Source organism: Bombina bombina, chromosome 4 (assembly GCF_027579735.1).
Source record: "Bombina bombina isolate aBomBom1 chromosome 4, aBomBom1.pri, whole genome shotgun sequence".
Lineage (NCBI taxonomy): Eukaryota > Metazoa > Chordata > Amphibia > Anura > Bombinatoridae > Bombina > Bombina bombina.
In genome coordinates, this window is record NC_069502.1 from 305,578,266 (window position 1) to 305,598,208 (window position 19,943).

Genomic DNA, 19,943 nt, shown 5'->3' on the forward strand with positions numbered 1-19,943 from the left:
ATTGTGTTTAACTTTGTTACGTTATGGCCGCTGGGACCGCCTCTACAATGCTTAGGGAGGCGGGTCCGTTTCTGAGGCGGTTAAGTTTTCCCTAAATGCGAGCTTTCATTTTAGCGGCGTAGTTGATAGCGGAAGTGCTGCTACATTGAGTTCCTCAACAGAGCTGTCAGTAATTCTCTGCAGACTTTGTTTTTGTCAGTGAGTCGTGTCCGGTGTGCAGAGGAGACAGGACAATCTTTTAGCTCCAGCGTGGTTCTGCAGGACTTGGTACGCAGACCTCGTAAGAATGTCTTCTGCTCCTCCATGGCGTCTTCCTCAGAGGCCGAACCTTCTAGCTTAGGGTCTCTGAGGCTGACTGCATGGAGATTAAACTACTGATTTTGGTTCATAGAGGATTCTCTGAGTCTATGATTGATACCCTGATTCAGGCACATAAGCCCGTAACCAGACGTATATACCATAAAGTATGGAAGGTTTATCTATCTTGGTGCGCGGAACGTGGATTTCTTGGTACAGAGTGAAGATTCCACTTGTTCTTCAGTTCTTGGAAGGACTGGAGAAGGGTCTTTCAACTAGCTCTCTTGAGGGCTAGATATTGTCTCAGTTTAATTGCATAAGAAGTTGGCTCGTTTGCCAGATGTTCAATTGTTTGTTCAAGCTATAGCTAAAATTAGACCAGTTTTCAAACCTATTGCTCCCCATGGAGCCTTAGGGGCTGATTTAACAAAGTGCAAGCAGATATTGTCCACTGTAGCAAGTCAGCAGACTTAAGACCGCTGCCTGAAGGCTCGGGCAGAAACAGTTGCATTCAGGGCCATTCGGCCCTTGTTAAATCAGCCCCAAAATCTTGTTCTTAGAGTTTTACAACAGGCTCTGTTTGAGCCTATGCATTCTATTGATATTAAAGGGACACTGAACCCAAATTTTTTCTCTCGTGATTCAGATAGAGCATGAAATTTTAAGCAACTTTCTAATTTACTCCTATTATCAAATTTTCTTCATTCTTTTGGTATCTTTATTTGAAATTCAAGAATGTAAGTTTAGATGCCGGCCCATTTTTGGTGAACAACCTGGATTGTTCTTGCTGATTGGTGGATAATTTCATCCACCAATAAAAAAGTGCTGTCCAGGGTCTGAACCAAAAATAACGCTTAGATGCCTTCTTTTTCTTTTGCAAAATGTACCAAGTCCACGGTTTCATCCTTACTTGTGGGACATTATCCTTCCTAACAGGAAGTGGCAAAGAGAGCACCCACAGCAGAGCTGTCTATATAGCTCCCCCCTTAACTCCACCCCCCAGTCATTCTCTTTGCCGGCTCTAAGCAGGAAGGGTAAAGTGAAAGAGGTGATAAACTGTTAGTTTTTATTTTTCTTCAAGCAAGAGTTTGTTATTTTTAAATGGTACCGGTGTGTATTATTTACTCTCAGGCAGGAGATAGATGAAGATTTCTGCCTAGAGGATGATGATCTTAGCATTTTTAACTAAGGTCCACTGCTGTTCCCACAGAAGCTGAGGAGTACAGGAAAACTTCAGTGTGATGAACGGTTTCTTGCTATAAAGCAATGAGTTATGTTCAGTGATTTTTTTCTGGAAAGACTGTGATAATTCAGAAAGGCTGACAGTATCCCAATGAGGGGAAGGGTAAGCAGTAATCCTAGTCTTTTAAGGGGCATTACTAGCTTGCATAAAGGGCTAAACTTATGGGACACTCAGTTTGAATGTTATATAGCAAACGTTTGTGTGTTCTCGGGGTACTGGTTATATTACTTTAAGGGACAACTGTATTCAGGGTACACTTGGCTTTTTGGGGTTTTTATAACCCACATGGCTGTAAAAACGCTTGGTAGATTATTCTGAAGGCCTTAGTAACATCGAGTGAGATGGGCGGGGCCTATTTTCGCGCCTCAGTTGTGCAGTTGTTTTCTATAGACAAGCAGCAAGCTACAACACCGGAGGGTCCTGGTGAACTTCTTGGGCCTAATCGAAGCTTTATCCCCACATTATCAATCCCTAAGGGCAGGTAGGCGGCACAGCAGAGCTGTGGCAAGGTGCTGACAGGGGTTATTCCGTTCGCTCATATCTGACACCATGCGGGACTCATGGCAGACGGTTCCTAAGGTGGAGGGAGCTATTTCTACTCTGGCTAAGCGTACAACTATACCTATTGAGGACAGTTGTGCTTTCAAAGATTCTATGGATAAAAAATTAGAGGGTCTCCTAAAGAAAATTTTTGTTCATCAGGGTTTTCTTCTCCAGCCTATAGCGTGCATTGTTCCTGTAACCACTGCAGCTGCCTTTTCGTTTGAGGCTCTGGAAGAGGCTCTTCAGGTGGAGACCCCATTAGATGATATTCTGGATAGAATTAGGGCTCTTAAGCTGGCTAATTCTTTCATTACAGATGCCGCTTTTCATCTGGCTAAATTAGCTGCAAAGAATTCAGGTTTTGCCATTTTAGCGCGTAGAGCGTTATGGCTTAAGTCCTGGTCTGCTGATGTGTCATCAAAATCTAAGCTTTTGACCATCCCTTTCAAAGGTAAGACCCTATTCGGGCCTGAATTGAAAGAGATCATTTCAGATATCACTGGAGGGAAGGGTCATGCCCTCCCTCAGGATGTCAAATATGACGAGGAACAAACAAAATAACTTTCGTTCCTTTCGAAACTTCAAAGGAGGTCCCGCTTCCTCTTCCCCTTGCAAAGCAAGAGGGGAACTTTGCTCAATCCAGGCCAGTCTGGAGACCTAACCAGGCTTAGAACAAGGGTAAACAGGCCAAGAAGCCTGCTGCTGCCACCAAGACAGCATGAAGGGGTAGCCCCCGATCCAGGACCGGATCTAGTAGGGGGCAGATTCTCTCTCTTTCCTCAGGCCTGGGCAAGAGACGTTCAGGACTCCTGGGCTGTAGAAATCGTAACCCAGGGGTATCTTCTAGATTTTAAAGATTCTCCTCCAAGGGGGAGATTCCATCTTTCTCAATTGTCTGTAAACCAGACAAAAAGAGAGGTGTTCTTACGCTGTGTAGAAGACCCTTTTACCATGGCAGTGATCTGCCCAGTTCCGAAAGCAGAACAGGGGCAGGGGTTCTACTCCAATCTGTTTGTGGTTCCCAAAAAAGAGGGAACCTTCAGACCAATTCTAGATCTCAAGATCCTAAACCAATTCCTAAGAGTCCCATCCTTCAAGATGGAGACCATTCGGACTATTTTACCAATGATCCAGGAGGGTCAATATATGACCACCGTGGACTTAAAGGATGCGTATCTACATATTCCTATCCACAAAGATCATTACCAATTCCTCAGGTTTGCCTTTCTGGACAAGCATTACTAGTTTGTGGCTCTTCCCTTCGGGTTGGCCACGGCACCACGAATCTTCACAAAGGTGCTAGGGTCCCTTTTGGCAGTCCTAAGGCCGCGGGGCATAGCTGTGGTGCCTTATCTAGACAACTTCCTAATTCAAGCGTCGACTTTCCAACTAGCCAAGTCTCACACGGACTTAGTGTTGGCCTTTCTAAGATCTCATGGGTGGAAGGTGAACGTAAAAAAAAGAGTTCTCTTTCCCCTCTCACAAGAGTTTAATTTCTAGGGACTCTGATAGACTCGGTGGACATGAAAATATTTCTGACGAAAGGTCAGGAAATCAAAGATTTTGACCACCTGCCGAGCTCTTCATTCCATTCCTCGACCGCCAGTGGCTCAGTGTATGGAGGTAATCGGACTAATGGTAGCGGCAATGGACGTAGTTCCATATGCTTGCTTACATCTCAGACCACTGCAACTATCCATGCTCAGACAGTGGAATGGGGATTATGCAGATTTATCTCCTCAGATAAATCTGGATCAAGAGACCAGAGACTCTCTTCTTTAGTGGTTGTCACAGTATCACCTGTCCCGGGGAATGTGTTTCCGCAGGCCAGTGTTGGTTATAGTGACGACAGACGCCAGCCTCCTGGGCTGGGGTGCAGTCTGGAATTCCCTGAAAGCACAAGGTTTGTGGATTCAGGAGGAGGCCCTCCTACCGATAAATATTCTGGAATTAAGAATTCAATGCTCTTCAGGCGTGGCCTCAGCTGGCTTCGGCCATATTCATCAGATTTCAGTCGGACAACATCACGACTGTGGCTTATATCAATCATCAGGGGGGAACAAGGAGTTCCTTAGCGATGATAGAAGTTTCAAGAATAATTCGATGGGCAGAGGCTCACTCTTGCCATCTGTCAGCGATCTATATCCCAGGGGTAGAGAACTGGGAGGCAGATTTTCTAAGTCGTCAGACTTTTCATCCGGGGGAGTGGAAACTCCATCCGGAGGTGTTTGCTCAACTGGTTCAGCTATGGGGCACACCAGAATTGGATCTCATGGCGTCTCGTCAGAACGCCAAACTTCCTCGTTACAGATCCAGGTCAAGGGATCCTCAGGCAGTACTGATAGATGCTCTAGCAGTACCCTGGTCGTTAAACCTGGCTTATGTGTTTCCACCTTTCCCTCTCCTTCCGCGTCTGATTGCCAGAATCAAACAGGAGAGAGCTTGGGGAGATTTTGATAGCGCCTGCGTGGCCACGCAGGACTTGGTATGCAGACCTGGTGGACATGTCATCTCTGCCACCATGGACTCTGCCACTGAGACAGGACCTTTTGATTCAAGGTCCATTCAAGCATCCAAATCTAATTTCTCTGCAACTGACTGGAGATTGAACGCTTGATTTTATCAAAGCGGGGTTTCTCTGAGTCGGTCATAGATACCTTGATTCAGGCTCAAAAGCCTGTCACCAGGAAAATCTATCATAAGATATGGCGTAAATATCTTTTTTGGTGCGAATCCAAAGGTTACTCATGGAGTAAAATCAGGATTCCTAGGATTTTGTCTTTTCTCCAAGAGGGATTGGAGAAAGGATTGTCAGCTAGTTCCTTAAAAGGACAGATATCTGCTCTGTCTATTCTGTTGCACAAGCGTCTGGCAGATGTCCCAGACGTTCAGGCTTTTTGTCAGGCTTTAGCTAGAATTAAGCCTGTGTTTAAACCTGTTGCTCCGCCATGGAGTCTAAATTTAGTTCTTAAAGTTCTTCAGGGGCTTCCGTTTGAACCCATGCATTCCATATATATTAAGCTTCTATCTTGGAAAGTTCTGTTCCTAGTTGCTATCTCTTCAGCTCGAAGAGTTTCTGAACTATCTGCATTACAATGTGACTCGCCTTATCTTGTTTTCCATGCTAATAACGTGGTTTTGCGTACCAAAGCTGGGTTCCTCCCTAAGGTTGTTACTAACAGGAATATCAATCAGGAAATTGTTGTTCCTTCTCTGTGTCCTAATCCTTCTTCTAAGAAGGAACGTCTGAAGAAACACTCAGTAGAGAGGAGCTCTAACTGAAAAGACTACAGTTTAAGCACTCAAAGGGTTAATATAGAGTGAATTTATCAAAAGTGTGAAGACTCTATTCTGTGAGGCACATCAGAGTATCTGATTAGTAAAGTGAGCATGCGTGTTCTACGTTAAAACATAACTTTTATTGTTAGCAAACTAAATATAAAATACTGTATAGTTACTTTAAAAACACACTCTTGTGCTGAAAACTAGTAAACTGACCTGATCACAGTGGGTTAAATATAATTGTGTAGACAATATATATGGCAGAAGTCTGCTTAAGCTTTGTTGTATCAAATTACTTGCTATTGGTACAGTTTCATAACAACAAAGTTATAATCAGATAGATGGTTATAAATAAAAAAAATAAAAAATGCTTTATTTTTTATACTTATCTGTATTAATTATAAACCATCTATGCATGTTATAGTTGTACACATGAGTCGCTACATAATATACATTGCTAATATATCAGTGAAGTTCAAATGTTATGGATCAACACTTTGATCACTTAGGGGTGTTAAGTCCAATGTGTTTGGAATGAAGTATTGAAATTCCAAACACCGTGTTTGAGAATAATAGTCCTGTGGTGTTAACACTTAGGGGGAATCACCCCTTGTTTGGAGGCTATAAATACCAATCTGGTATATCGGATTCACTTGTTTACCCTCAGTAGTATACGTGGACTAACATAGTAAAAACACATTCACTCAAGTTAGTTAGTTAGTTCTGATATAAGAAATGGGTTCCCATTGTTACCGTGGTGACAGTTAATAGTAGTAATTAGCGATACTCTGTGTGGGGTTTATGTTATTATTGAAACACTGTTTAGACAAGAGATCACTCGGTTTGATACATTGTATATGATGTAATCAGTCCACAGTCACTGTTTAACTCATATGCTTGTAAATAAAATGGCTCTGCGTTGCGATGTGCAGGCTGTTCCAGTTAAGCAAGAGACCGTAGGTTGTATCTGATATATATAGTATTAATAGCACCGCAAGTTTGTCTAAAACAAGTGTTTGTTACGTCAGATATATAATATAAATTGGAGCATTGCCCACTGGTTCTGATGAGAACCGGACACAGCTAATTTAATCTTTCTCACACACTGTGGGTGTGTTGACACGCTGTGCATATAGACAGTATATAGCCGACAAATTATTGGCCCCTATTTGAATTTCTTTAGAATGATTCAAATGTGGTTACCCAATTCTGAAAATCATTCTACAGAGATTCAAATAGGGGCCAATAATTTGTCGGCTATATACTGTCTATATGCACAGCGTGTCAACACACCCACAGTGTGTGAGAAAGATTAAATTAGCTGTGTCCGGTTCTCATCAGAACCAATGGGCAATGCTCCAATTTATATTATATATCTGACGTGACAAACACTTGTTTTAGACAAACTTGCGGTGCTATTAATACTATATATATCAGATACAACCTACGGTCTCTTGCTTAACTGGAACAGCCTGCACATCGCAACGCAGAGCCATTTTATTTACAAGCATATGAGTTAAACAGTGACTGTGGACTGATTACATCATATACAATGTATCAAACCGAGTGATCTCTTGTCTAAACAGTGTTTCAATAATAACATAAACCCCACACAGAGTATCGCTAATTACTACTATTAACCGTCACCACGGTAACAATGGGAACCCATTTCTTATATCAGAACTAACTAACTTGAGTGAATGTGTTTTTACTATGTTAGTCCATGTATACTACTGAGGGTAAACGAGTGAATCCGATATACCAGATTGGTATTTATAGCCTCCAAACAAGGGGTGATTCCCCCTAAGTGTTAACACCACAGGACTATTATTCTCAAACAGGGTGTTTGGAATTTCAATACTTCATTCCAAACACATTGGACTTAACACCCCTAAGTGATCAAAGTGTTGATCCATAACATTTGAACTTCACTGATATATTAGCAATGTATATTATGTAGCGACTCATGTGTACAACTATAACATGCATAGATGGTTTATAATTAATACAGATAAGTATAAAAAATAAAGCTTTTTTTATTTATAACCATCTATCTGATTATAACTTTGTTGTTATGAAACTGTACCAATAGCAAGTAATTTGATACAACAAAGCTTAAGCAGACTTCTGCCATATATATTGTCTACACAATTATATTTAACCCACTGTGATCAGGTCAGTTTACTAGTTTTCAGCACAAGTGTGTGTTTTTAAAGTAACTATCCAGTATTTTATATTTAGTTTGATAAAACATAACTTTTATTGTTAACGTAGAACACGCATGCTCACTTTACTAATCGGATACTCTGATGTGCCTCACAGAATAGAGTCTTCACACTTTTGATAAATTCACTCTATATTAACCCTTTGAGTGCTTAAACTGTAGTCTTTTCAGTTAGAGCTCCTCTCTACTGAGTGTTTCTTCATATGCTTAATACTACAGAGCACCGACTCTATGTAATAGAGTGGGAATAGTGCCCACACATACTAAAAAAGGATAAAGGGTTTAATGGAATATAGAGTATTAATACATATATGTGTATAGTAGTGCCGTTGATACCCCCTCTTTTTCTAAAGAAGGAACGTCTGTTGCACAACTTGGACGTATTTCGTGCTTTGAAGTTTTATGTACAGGCAATCAAAGATTTTTGTCAAACATCTTCTTTGTTTGTTGTCTATTCTGGAAAGCGTAGGGGTCAAAAGGCTGCGGCTACCTCTCTTTCCTTTTGGCTGAAAAGCATCATCCGTTTGGCTTATGAGACTGCTGGACAGCAGCCTCCTGAAAGGATTACAGCTCACTCTACTAGAGCGGTAGCTTCCACATGGGCTTTTAAAAATGATGCTTCTGTTGAACAGATTTGTAAGGCTGCGACTTGGTCTTCGCTTCATACCTTTTCCAAATTTTACAAATTTGATACTTTTGCTTCTTTGGAGGCTATTTTTGGGAGAAAGGTTTTGCAAGCAGTGGTGCCTTCCGTTTAAGTTCCTGTCTTGTCCCTCCCTTCATCCGTGTCCTAAAGCTTTGGTATTGGTATCCCACAAGTAAGGATGAAACCGTGGACTCGGTACATCTTGCAAAAGAAAACAAAATTTATGCTTACCTGATAAGTTTCTTTCTTTTGCGATGTACCGAGTCCACGGCCAGCCCTGTCTATTCAAGACAGATAGTATTTTTTATTGAAAACTTCAGTCACCACTGCACCTTATAGTTTCTCCTTTTTCTTCCTTGGCCTTCGGTCGAATGACTGGGGGGTGGAGTTAAGGGGGGAGCTATATAGACAGCTCTGCTGTGGGTGCTCTCTTTGCCACTTCCTGTTAGGAAGAAAATATCCCACAAGTAAGGATGAAACTGTGGACTCGGTACATCGCAAAAGAAAGAAATTTATCAGGTAAGCATACATTTTGTTTTCAAATAAAGATAGCAAGAGAACAAATAAAAATTGATAATAGGAGTAAATTAGAAAGTTGCTTAAAATTGCATGCTCTATCTGAATCACAAAATAAATAATTTGGTTTCAGTGTCCCTTTAAGTTTTTATTTTGGAAGGTGTTGTTTCTTCTGGCGATATTCTCTGTATTATCTGCTCTCCAATATGTGATCCTCCTTATCTGATATTCCATAAAGATAAGGCTGTTCTTCAGACGAAGAAAGGGTTCTTACCCAATGTGGTTTCGATAAATAATGTCAACCAGGAAATTGTTGTTCCATCTCTTTGTTTTAATCCAACCTCTTCCAAAGTTAGAGGTTATTACATCATCTGGATGTCATCAGAGGATTATAAGGGACACTCAAGTCAAAATTAAACTTTCATGATTCAGAAAGAGCATGCAATTTTAAACAACTTTCTAATTTACTTCCATTAACAAAATTTGCAGTCTTTTAATATTTACACTTTTTGAGTCACCATTTCCTACTGAGCATGTGCAAGAATTCACAGAATATACGTATATACATTTGTGATTGGCTGATGGCTGTCACATGATGCTGTGGGAGTGGAAAAAGACGACTTTGAAATTTGTCAGAATTAAATCTACTACGACTAAGTGCTATTGTTTTGTCTTGCTATCGTGCATTTGTTGATTATGCAAATCTTCTGTATTTACTGGTCCTTTAACGTTTTATCTTCATGCTACCAAGGAATTTCGTCAATCATCATACTTTTTTGCTCTGTTTTCTGGTAAGTGCCGGGGTCAAAAGGCCACTGCGGTTTCTTTATCTTTCCGGATATGACCCGGCCTGTGTTACGGTTCACTCTACCCACGCGGTGTCTACATTTTGGGCCTTCAAGAATGAGGCCTCAGTTGAATAGATCTGCAAGGCTGCTTAATGATCTGCTTTACAGTCTTTCTTAAAGTTCTATCAGTTTGATGTTTTTGCCTCAGCAGAGGCTTCTTTTGGGAGAAAGGTTCTTCAAGCAGTGGTGCCTAGCAACTAGGGACTGCCTTACTTTTAATCTCACCTTAAATTTTTTGTGGCCTTAACAGCTTGGGTACTAGTTCACATAAGTAAGAATAGGCATTTGTAGACTCTTTCTACCATTAAAAAGAAAATATAATTGATTCTTACCTGATAAATTATTTTCTTTCTTGGTAGTGAAAGTCCACGAACCCGCAATAAATATTGTGTTGTCATTCTGCATGTAAAACGTATGTTTATATGATAACTTATTATAAATTTTTGTAAGCCGGCGATGTAAAGCGGGCTGAAAAAAAAAAAAAAAAAAAAAATATTGTGTTGTCGCAGCAGTCTTCTTGGCACCTCATTACCCCTTTTTATGTCTTTACTTTTCCTAATCCTCGGTTTGAACTACTGGGAGGGTAGGGGAAGTAGGAGGGATATTTGAATTCCTTCTCTGTCAGTCTGCAGCCTTTGATACTGGTGACAACTTTTATTTCATACAGTTGGTGAGAGTCCACATTCTATTACTCCTGGGAATTACTCTTCTCTACAACTAGGAAGAGGCACCTCACACATAACTTAGTCTTTACTTTTCCTCCGCTGGAGGTAGTTGAAGAATGAAGATGTGCATTTGATTCACCAGATAGAGGGTTTTTCAGTTTATGTTGAGGCCTGGTTTCCCCTCAGAGTACAGCACTTTTCAGAGGGATGTATATGGGATATGGTTTGTGATTCTTTTTCACCTTATGAAAATTTTTCATAAACCCTTTATAATTGATCGCAGGGACTTGTCCTTGGCCTACCTTTATGGATCTACAATATACTTGTATTCCATAACCTTTGCTAATATATTTCAGTACTGGTTTGGCTGTCTACTGCTTGTCTATTGGTGAGTATCATTTGTTAAAATTTAGACACTCCTATAGCTATTTTATGGGCACTTTTAAAGATATAGATATATATATATATGTGTGTCCCTGGGGCAGATCCTTAACACGTTTCCCTTGCTGTTTTGCATATATATTTATTTATATATATATATATATATATATATATATATATATATATATATATATATATATATATATATATATAGTGCTTGTGATCAGTATATTTTTGGAAAATCTATTGGTAGTTAGCTGGTCCCTTACACTTTTTGAAATTACTGGTGTGTTATCAAGAGACAGATTAGAGGTCAACCATAACTCTTACCTGAGCCCAGTTTAAACCATTTTCTGACAAATGATCATTAGCACAGTCCAAAAGACAGCAGCACCTCACTTAAATTCAATATTTTATTGCATGATTAAGGGGTTGACCCCCGAAACACTGCAGTACTTTTCTCTTGTCTCTTCAATAAAATTTTGAATTTAAGTGAGGTGCTGCAGTCTTTTGGACTGAGTTTTGTTGGGGAGTTGGCCAGTGGCTTCTGACAGCTTGCACCCCTCACACATTTAGCTGCTGGACCGATAGAGTGGTGTTTGATAAATGATCTGTCAGGGTGCCAGGAATCAGACTGAGACGAGAAGTGCAGAAATAATCACACCTTTATTCATAGCAAAAAATATTAAAAAGTCCACAAGTCAAATAACAAGCCAGGAGTCAAAACCAGAGCTGGTAGTCAGACAAGCCGAGTCAGGAGCCAAAGCGAATAGTCAGACGAGCCGGAATCAGGAACAAGGAAAACAGCAGAGTCAGGAACAAGCCAGGGATCAGGAACCAGGAAGGACGTCAGGCAGCCAGGTAATACACAGGAACTCTCACAAACAGGTCTGAGACAATGCAAAGGCAAAGCATACTGAACAGAGGCCCTTTAAATAATAAGTGCACACCAGTCTGGCCATAAAAGGAAGTGTAGGAAATGAGCAGCAATCCCCCACAATGCACCATAGTCAGGAAGAGAGGTGAGTAAAATGGCTGCCAGCAGCACATGGCAAACAGCAGGGAAAAAACCTTACGTGATCATTAGCAGGCAGCACTAAGGAATTGTTTTATAGATGAATGGTTCTTTATTCTCCCTATAATATGCAACACAGGTGGCCCTCAGTTTACGCCAGTTCAATTTGCGCCGTTTCAGAATAACAACCTTTTTTTTCCAGTCATGTGACTGCTATTGAAAAGCAGTGCACTAATTAAAATAGCCAGTAGGTGGAGCTGTCCGCTTGTGTTGCAGCAAAGTTATGCAAGCTTAGCAGACTTAAATTAATCTGTGTACACAGAACAGACCTTAGCTATTGAGCAACAATATTTAGCAGCCACTTCGCTATTATCTTCCTATCCAGCTGCTTGGGGTGAGGGTGCCTAACTGCCTATTAATAACTCCAGATTGAAATGCATTGAATAGGTGCAGACCCAATATTATCTAACATGCTAACAATGCAGAGAACTGTTTGCAGAAATATGCAAGTAAAAAAATGATTTTGTTCATTAAACTTGGTTGATGATACAGTCTGTTGTGTGATTATTTAATTAGGTTTATAATGCTGTTTAGCATTTAAAGTCTTTATTTTAAAGCTTTAAAAATAACGTATTAGGTGTTACTTATGTCAATTTTGAGAGGGGCCTGAAAACTAAATCGCTCACTTTCCATTGACTTACATTATAAATTGGGTTTCAATTTACAGCAGTTTTGATTTACAACCATTCCTTTTGGAACCTAACCCCAGCGTAAACTGAAGGCTACCTGTATATGTTATGAGGGTGTCCATTGTTTTTTAATAAAAAAAATTCCATCACACCAGTTGATAATTGTTGATATATTGTTTGACTTGAGTGGTTTTTTAAATACATGTTTAACCCCTTTTGTGGGAGTGAAATACACAGACTAGCAGTGTTGGTAATGCACCATGGTGTCCCTTTTTAAATGTAGTAAACGTATTATTAAAAGGACCTTCTTTTTCTTATTTTTCATATTAGTGACCCCTACCTTATAGCATCAAGGTAATTAACTCAACTTTTTTACGTCTTTCTTTTAAGGTACAATAGCAGATCAGCTTATTGTCGTTCAACTGCTGTAATGTCTATGGTTGGTTACATCTTGGGTCTTGGAGATCGTCACGGAGAGAACATTCTATTTGATTCTTTTACAGGAGAGTGTGTCCATGTGGATTTCAACTGTCTATTTAACAAGGTACTATTTAGTGTATTAGCAATAAAAGAGGAAATCCCTTTGGTACTATTTTTATTACTTAATGTTACAAGTATTTATTTGAAAATGTCAGTATTGTCAAAACATGCATATACATAGAAGACTTTAACAAAACCCAAAATAATGACGTATTTGCTGTTTTAGCTTGCCAGAACTTTAAGAATATTTATATAATTTGTAGTCTTTCCTTGTCAATTTTCATTTCATAATGCCTGGATACAAGAAGTTAAATACTTGACAAAGGTTTCTTCCTAAAGGATAGGAATGTGGGTTTATAGCCTGTGATTTGTTAAACAGCATGCAAGAAAGAAGCCTTTTGGGAATGAACTATAGTATTTTACACGCACAGAAAGTGTGTAAGGATTTATGGCATAATTTGATTATTGTTTTAATAAATGTAACATGCTTCATTTATTCATGTAGGGAGAAACATTTGAAGTTCCAGAAATTGTTCCCTTCCGTCTGACACACAACATGGTTAATGGGATGGGGCCCATGGGGACCGAAGGTCTTTTCAGACTCGCTTGTGAGGTTACTATGAGGCTTATGAGAGACCAGAGGGAGCCACTGATGAGGTAATATGTAGTGTGGTTTCCTATCCTATATTTATTTACCGGAGGTAAAATTAAAAGAAATTGAACAAGATTTCCCACCAACTAGTTTCAGAATTCTCCAATAATTTTACAGAGTATACGTTCATAACTAAATAAATTATGCATGCTTACAAAACTATTAATTTTTCATAACTACGACATTTTATATGGGCTCTAAATATAGTACTGCCTGTAACAATTATGAGTAATAAGTAGAAATGAATACAGCATAAATTTTCCTACTATACAACGGTAAATCTAACAACATATTGCTTTTTTGGACAGTGTTCTCAAACCTTTTCTTCATGATCCATTGGTGGAATGGAGTAAACCAGCGAGAGGAGGCACCAAGGTTCAATTAAATGAAACTGGGGAAGTTATTAATGAAAAGGTAGGTATGGCAGTTGGTTGTGATGCTTTTCATAGCAGCTGATTTGTGGCAAGAAGCACTAAATTCTAATTTAAAAAAATATTTTCTGTGCTTTCTGTGATAATGCAAAAGTAAATGCTTATAGTCATGCTTCCAGTTCACTGATGTGTAGGGTGTAGGAGAAATGGTAAACCTTAAAAAGAAACTGTAAGGTAGCAAAAAAACAAACCAGACGGGGCGGAGCTAGCTAGCATGCTGTGTGGCTGTGTCTGACAATAGTTTATACCAAAAGCTGATAAAAGTTACCCTATTCACATCAAAAACTACCCAGAGTAGCATCTTTGTAGCTGGGAGAAAAGCTGGGATGCTGCTGGCAGACCTGTGAAAGCGGAGTTTGGCCGCAAGCGGTGGCTATCTTGACCGCATCCACATTGGGCCTGAATGCCGGAATAGACGGAGCCATCTCCCGCACCTGATCCTCTGCCACTGAAGATGAGTGACAACGGCCTGCAGAGCTGTTAGCGCTACACAAACCCATAACAGACAGGTCAGGGAGGCGGATCGGCAGCTAGAAGACCGCTAAACCTACCTTATATTACGACACCGCATCTGTCTTGCGCAATGAACCGTGTGGTGCTGACAGCTGTGTTCCGGGGAGATCCCCTCTCCGGACCGCTTGAAGAGAAGCTCGAAGACCCGCCTGGATCGAGCGTCCTTGCTACAAAGGAGGAGGAGGAGCAACTTGATGGCCTGAGCGGCACCCGGCGCTCCACGCCGTCTTGAAAGAGTAAGTGCACAGTTGTCTGACTGCCAGCCCACGACTTACACACAGACATAATAAGCGGGTCTAGACCCTCCACAGCCTGGCCTGCCCGCAGTTGCGACTGAGATATTGGGGATCAGGTGCGACAGAGCACAGAAATTATCACTGCTTTGCCCCATCTACCCAGGCATACATACCTATTGAATTACTCTGAGGGCCCACACAAACTGGGATATCACTGATTGAGGCCTGGAGCTCAGTCATTATTCAGATAAAGAGGCCTTACAACGCTTGCTGAAGAGCACATAAAGAACTATGCTTTGGCCAGCAGCACCTCACTAATATGGCCTAATACATAAACAATAGATTGTTCTAGGGCCGAGAGATAAGCCACAGCCACATGGTGGAACATAGATGAAAATTACTCTCTGATTGCCAGAGCCCTCTCCACCTAGTAGATCAAGACTCAACAGTGATTTCCTGAACCGGCAAGTGCCTACGGCTAACAAGGGACTGTAATCTGGTCACACATGGCCACTAACATGAGACTATAGATTTGCTAAGATATGAGAGCTTTTCTTATACTATTTTCAATATTATATTGGTATTAAAATATTTCCCATCGTCCAACAGTACAGCATGGAGGACCTATTTGTTGTGCTCAAAGGGATTTTGGAAGAGCAAGAACGGATAGTATGCCAGAGGATAGATAGAATTCTGCTAGCCCCAAATATGCAACCTGCGTGTGTAGCTGCTTCAAGAAAAGGTAAATGGCGGACTTGTGATCGTCTCTCTTCATCGCGGGGGGCTCTATTGTCTACCCTGGTGGAACATAACACAACCTATACCGCCCGGCAGCCTGTACCTACATGTTACATGGAAACCCCTTTGGCGAAATGGGACCTTAATTTCTTTTACAAAGATATGACGAGTCCACGGATTTCATCCTTACTTGTGGGATATTAACCTCCTGCTAACAGGAAGTGGCAAAGAGCACCACATCAGAGCTGTATATATAGCCCCTCCCCTACCCTTCCACCCCCAGTCATTCTCTTTGCCTGTGTTATACTAGGAAGACATGGTAAAGTGAGGTGTTAGTTTTAGTTTCTTCAATCAAGACGTTTTTTATTTTAAATGGTACCGTTGCGTACTATTTTCCTCAGGGGGATATGTAAGAAGATTTCTGCCCTGAGGTTGATGATCTTAGCAGTTGTAACTAAGATTTACGCTGGTTCCCACAAAGACTTCTGAAGGTAACCATGAGACATCTTCAGTGTGGAGACCGGTTTCATGCTACAAGCAGCATTAAGGTATGTGCAGCCTTTTTTAGTCAAATTTGGGGTTAATTTAATGTTTTTTGAGCATTTTGGAAAAATGGTTTACTTTTTCTTTCTTAAAGGCACAGTCAATTTGAACAAAATAGAACAGAGAGATCAGTGTCTGAATATGTCTCTCCATTAATATCTCAAGGAAGGGATGACTTAAGAAATGTCACATTAGAAAGTATAGAGGAAAGTACACCAAGTAGCAGCAGAAAGCACATGAAAATTAAATGTATGACAACAAATGCAAGAAGCATGACAGGTAAAATGGGGGAGCTGACGCTCTTAGTTGCAGAAGAGGACTATGATGTTATCAGTATAACTGAAACTTGGTGGGATGATTCACATGACTGGGCAGTTAACTTAGAGGGGTATACATTATTTAGGAGGGACAGGAATAATAAAAGGGGTGGAGGAATCTGCATGTATATTAAACCTGACCTTAAACCTACAATAAGGGAAGATATTTATGATACAAGTGACAATGTAGAGACCCTGTGGGTTGAAATAAAGAGTGGGGGGAAAAATCCTAAAAAAATATTACTAGGAACATGCTACAAGCCTCCCAACATTAGTGACCCAGAGGAAACTCAACTACTAATGCAAATAGGTAAGGCTGCTAATAACAGTGCTGTAATTATGGGAGATTTTAACTACCCTGATATAAACTGGGCCAATGAAACTAGTAATTCAGCTAAGGGGGATAGATTTTTAAATGTTCTCAGGGATAACTTCTTGTCACAATTAATAGAGGAGCCAACTAGGAGTAAAGCTATATTGGATTTAGTGCTATCAAACAATACAGATATAATATCAAACATAGAAATCAAAGAACATTTGGGTAACAGTGATCATAACATGGTCACATTTGAAATCTCTTTTCATATGCAGTGTTTTAAAGGCTTAACTAAGACTTTTAATTTCAAGAAAGCAAAATTCAACGATTTAAGGAAATCATTAAATAATATAAATTGGGACAATGTATTTTCTAATAAAAATACAGAGGATAAATGGATAATATTTAAAAATTTGTTAAATAAATATACATATCAATACATACCATATGGTTATAAAAATAAAAATAAAAAAAATAAGCCGTTATGGCTAAATATAAATGTGTTAAAAGAAATTAGGAAAAAACGTAGGGCATTTAAATTATTAAAAGAAAATAGTACAGACTCAGCATACAATATTTATAAGGAATGTAACAAAGCATGCAAAAAAGCAATCAAATTAGCCAAAATTGAATATGAAAAATTAATTGCCAAGGATTCTAAGTCTAACCCTAAAAGGTTCTTTAAGTACATAAATAGCAAAAAATCTAAGAAGGATAATATAGGTACATTAAAATGTGTGGAGGGTAGCATGATAAATAATGACAGGGAGAAGGCTGAGGTACTAAACCAGTTTTTTTCTTCAGTATACACAAGAGAGGAACCATTGAATGATACTTTGGAACAGAATAGAACATGCCAGTCCATACCACTAACTGGGTTTTGTTTAGAGGATATCAGGAAAAAACTAAAAAATATTAAGGTAAATAAAACTCCAGGCCCAGATGGAATACACCCAAGGGTGTTAAGGGAACTTAGCACTGTTATAGACAAACCTTTACTCTTAATTTTTCAAGACTCATTATCCTCAGGCATGGTACCCCAGGATTGGCGTAAAGCTGATGTGGTGCCACTCTTCAAAAAGGGAAGCAGGGATGATCCAGGAAGCTATAGACCAGTTAGTCTGACATCAATAGTGGGGAAGATATTTGAAGGGATTATAAGGGATTATATTGATGAGCATATTCGTGTAAACAAGATTATGAGTTCTAATCAGCATGGCTTTAGGAGAAATAGATCATGTCAAACTAATCTAATTAGATTCTACGAGGAAGTAAGTAAAAATATAGATAAAGGGGAATCAGTTGATGTGATATACTTAGATTTTGCAAAGGCATTTGATACAGTGCCACATGAGAGATTAATGCACAAAATTAAGGGACTGGGAATAGCTGAAAATGTTAGCTCATGGATAAATAACTGGATAAAAGATAGGGAGCAACGAGTAGCAGTAAATGGATCATACTCAGATTGGACAAAGGTAATCAGTGGCGTCCCCCAGGGATCAGTACTGGGCCCTGTTCTTTTTAATATTTTTATAAATGACTTGGAGCAAGGATTAAATAGCGACATCTCTATTTTTGCAGATGATACTAAGTTAAGTAAGGTCATTAGGTCAGAGCAGGATGAACTCTCTTTGCAAAGAGATTTGCTAAAATTAGAACTATGGGCAAGTGAATGGAAAATGAGATTTAATACGGAAAAATGTAAGGTTCTACATTTTGGAAGTAAAAATAAGCAGGCTATGTATTTTTTAAATGGGACAAGACTTAGCCAAACACAGGAGGAAAGGGATTTGGGAGTAGTAATAGATAACAAGCTAAAGATGAGTGCACAATGCAGGGCAGCGGCTTCAAAGGCTAATAAGATACTAGCATGTATTAAAAGAGGCATTGATTCAAGGGAGGAAAGCATAATTCTGTCATTATATAAAGCCCTGGTAAGACCTCACCTTGAGTTTGGAGTGCAGTTCTGGGGACCGATTGCTAAAAAAGATATTGCAGAACTAGAAAAAGTTCAGAGAAGGGCCACAAAGCTAATAAGGGGATTGGAGAAATTAACCTATGAGGAGAGGCTAGCCAAACTGGGTCTGTTCTCTTTAGAAAAAAGGCGCTTGAGAGGTGACATGATTACTTTATATAAATATATTCAAGGCCCATATACAGAGATGGCAGAAGCTCTTTTTATTCCAAGAAAATTGGTTCTGACAAGAGGTCATAATTTAAGGTTGGAGGAAAGGAGATTTAATCTCCTGCAACGGAAACGTTTTTTCACTGTAAGAGCAATAAAATTGTGGAACTCATTACCAAAGGAGGTAGTGAATGCCAATACCATAGATACATTTAAAAATAGTCTGGATAAATTTCTGTATATAAACAAAATTCATGGATATGATTGCTAGTATTAAATGGGTCACATTTTAATGGGGTTATTTAAGCTTAACTGGAGCTTTTTGTAAGTATTTTAGATTTGTATAGGTTGAACTCGATGGACTTCAGTCTTTTTTCAACCTTATCTACTATGTTACTATGTTACACGTTTTCTTCTGTTAAGTGTGATCAGTCCACGGGTCATCATTACTTCTGGGATATTACTCCTCCCCAACAGGAAGTGCAAGAGGATTCACCCAGCAGAGCTGCATATAGCTCCTCCCCTCTACGTCACTCCCAGTCATTCTCTTGCACCCAACGACTAGATAGGATGTGTGAGAGGACTATGGTGATTTTATTTAGTTTTATTTCTTCAATCAAAAGTTTGTTATTTTTTAATAGCACCGGAGTGTGTTATTCCTTCTCTGGTGGAGTTTGAAGAAGAATCTACCAGAGTTTTTACTATGATTTTAGCCGGAGTTGTTAAGATCATATTGCTGTTTCTCGGCCATCTGAGGAGAGGTAAACTTCAGATCAGGGGACAGCGGGCAGTTTAATCTGCAAAGAGGTATGTAGCAGTTTTTATTTTCTGACAATGGAATTGATGAGAAAATCCTGCCATACCGACATAATATCATGTATGTATATTTAACATTTGAGTATTCTGGGGAATGGTACTTCACTGGAATTACACTGTGTATATAAGACTTTAGCCTAATTGCAAAGCAACAGGTTTTTTAATAACTCTTAATTTATGTTAAACGTTTTTGCTGGAATGTAAAATCGTTTCCATTTTCTGAGGTACTGGGTGAATAAAATGTTTGGGCACTATTTTTCCACTTGGCAGTTGCTTGATCTAATTATGACAGTTTACTGATCTCTCTCACTGTTGTGTGTGAGGGGGAGGGACCTTTTTTTGGCGCTTTTGCTACGCATCAAAAATTTCAGTCAGAAGCTCATTGTTTTTTCCTGAATGTTCCGGTTTATCTCTACAGAACTCA

The 19,943-nt window shown here is 39.6% G+C and overlaps 1 protein-coding gene across 1 annotated transcript in view; it reads left to right on the forward strand.

Moving 5' to 3' along the window:
• Positions 1 to 19,943, forward strand: part of ATR (ATR serine/threonine kinase) — a 455,512-nt gene that overhangs the window by 416,663 nt on the left and 18,906 nt on the right. Inside the window, exons 45-47 of the mRNA XM_053711664.1 lie at positions 12,740 to 12,893; positions 13,335 to 13,486; positions 13,790 to 13,895. Of these exons, the coding sequence (XP_053567639.1) occupies positions 12,740 to 12,893; positions 13,335 to 13,486; positions 13,790 to 13,895 (412 nt within the window). The remainder of the gene's footprint in view (positions 1 to 12,739; positions 12,894 to 13,334; positions 13,487 to 13,789; positions 13,896 to 19,943) is intronic.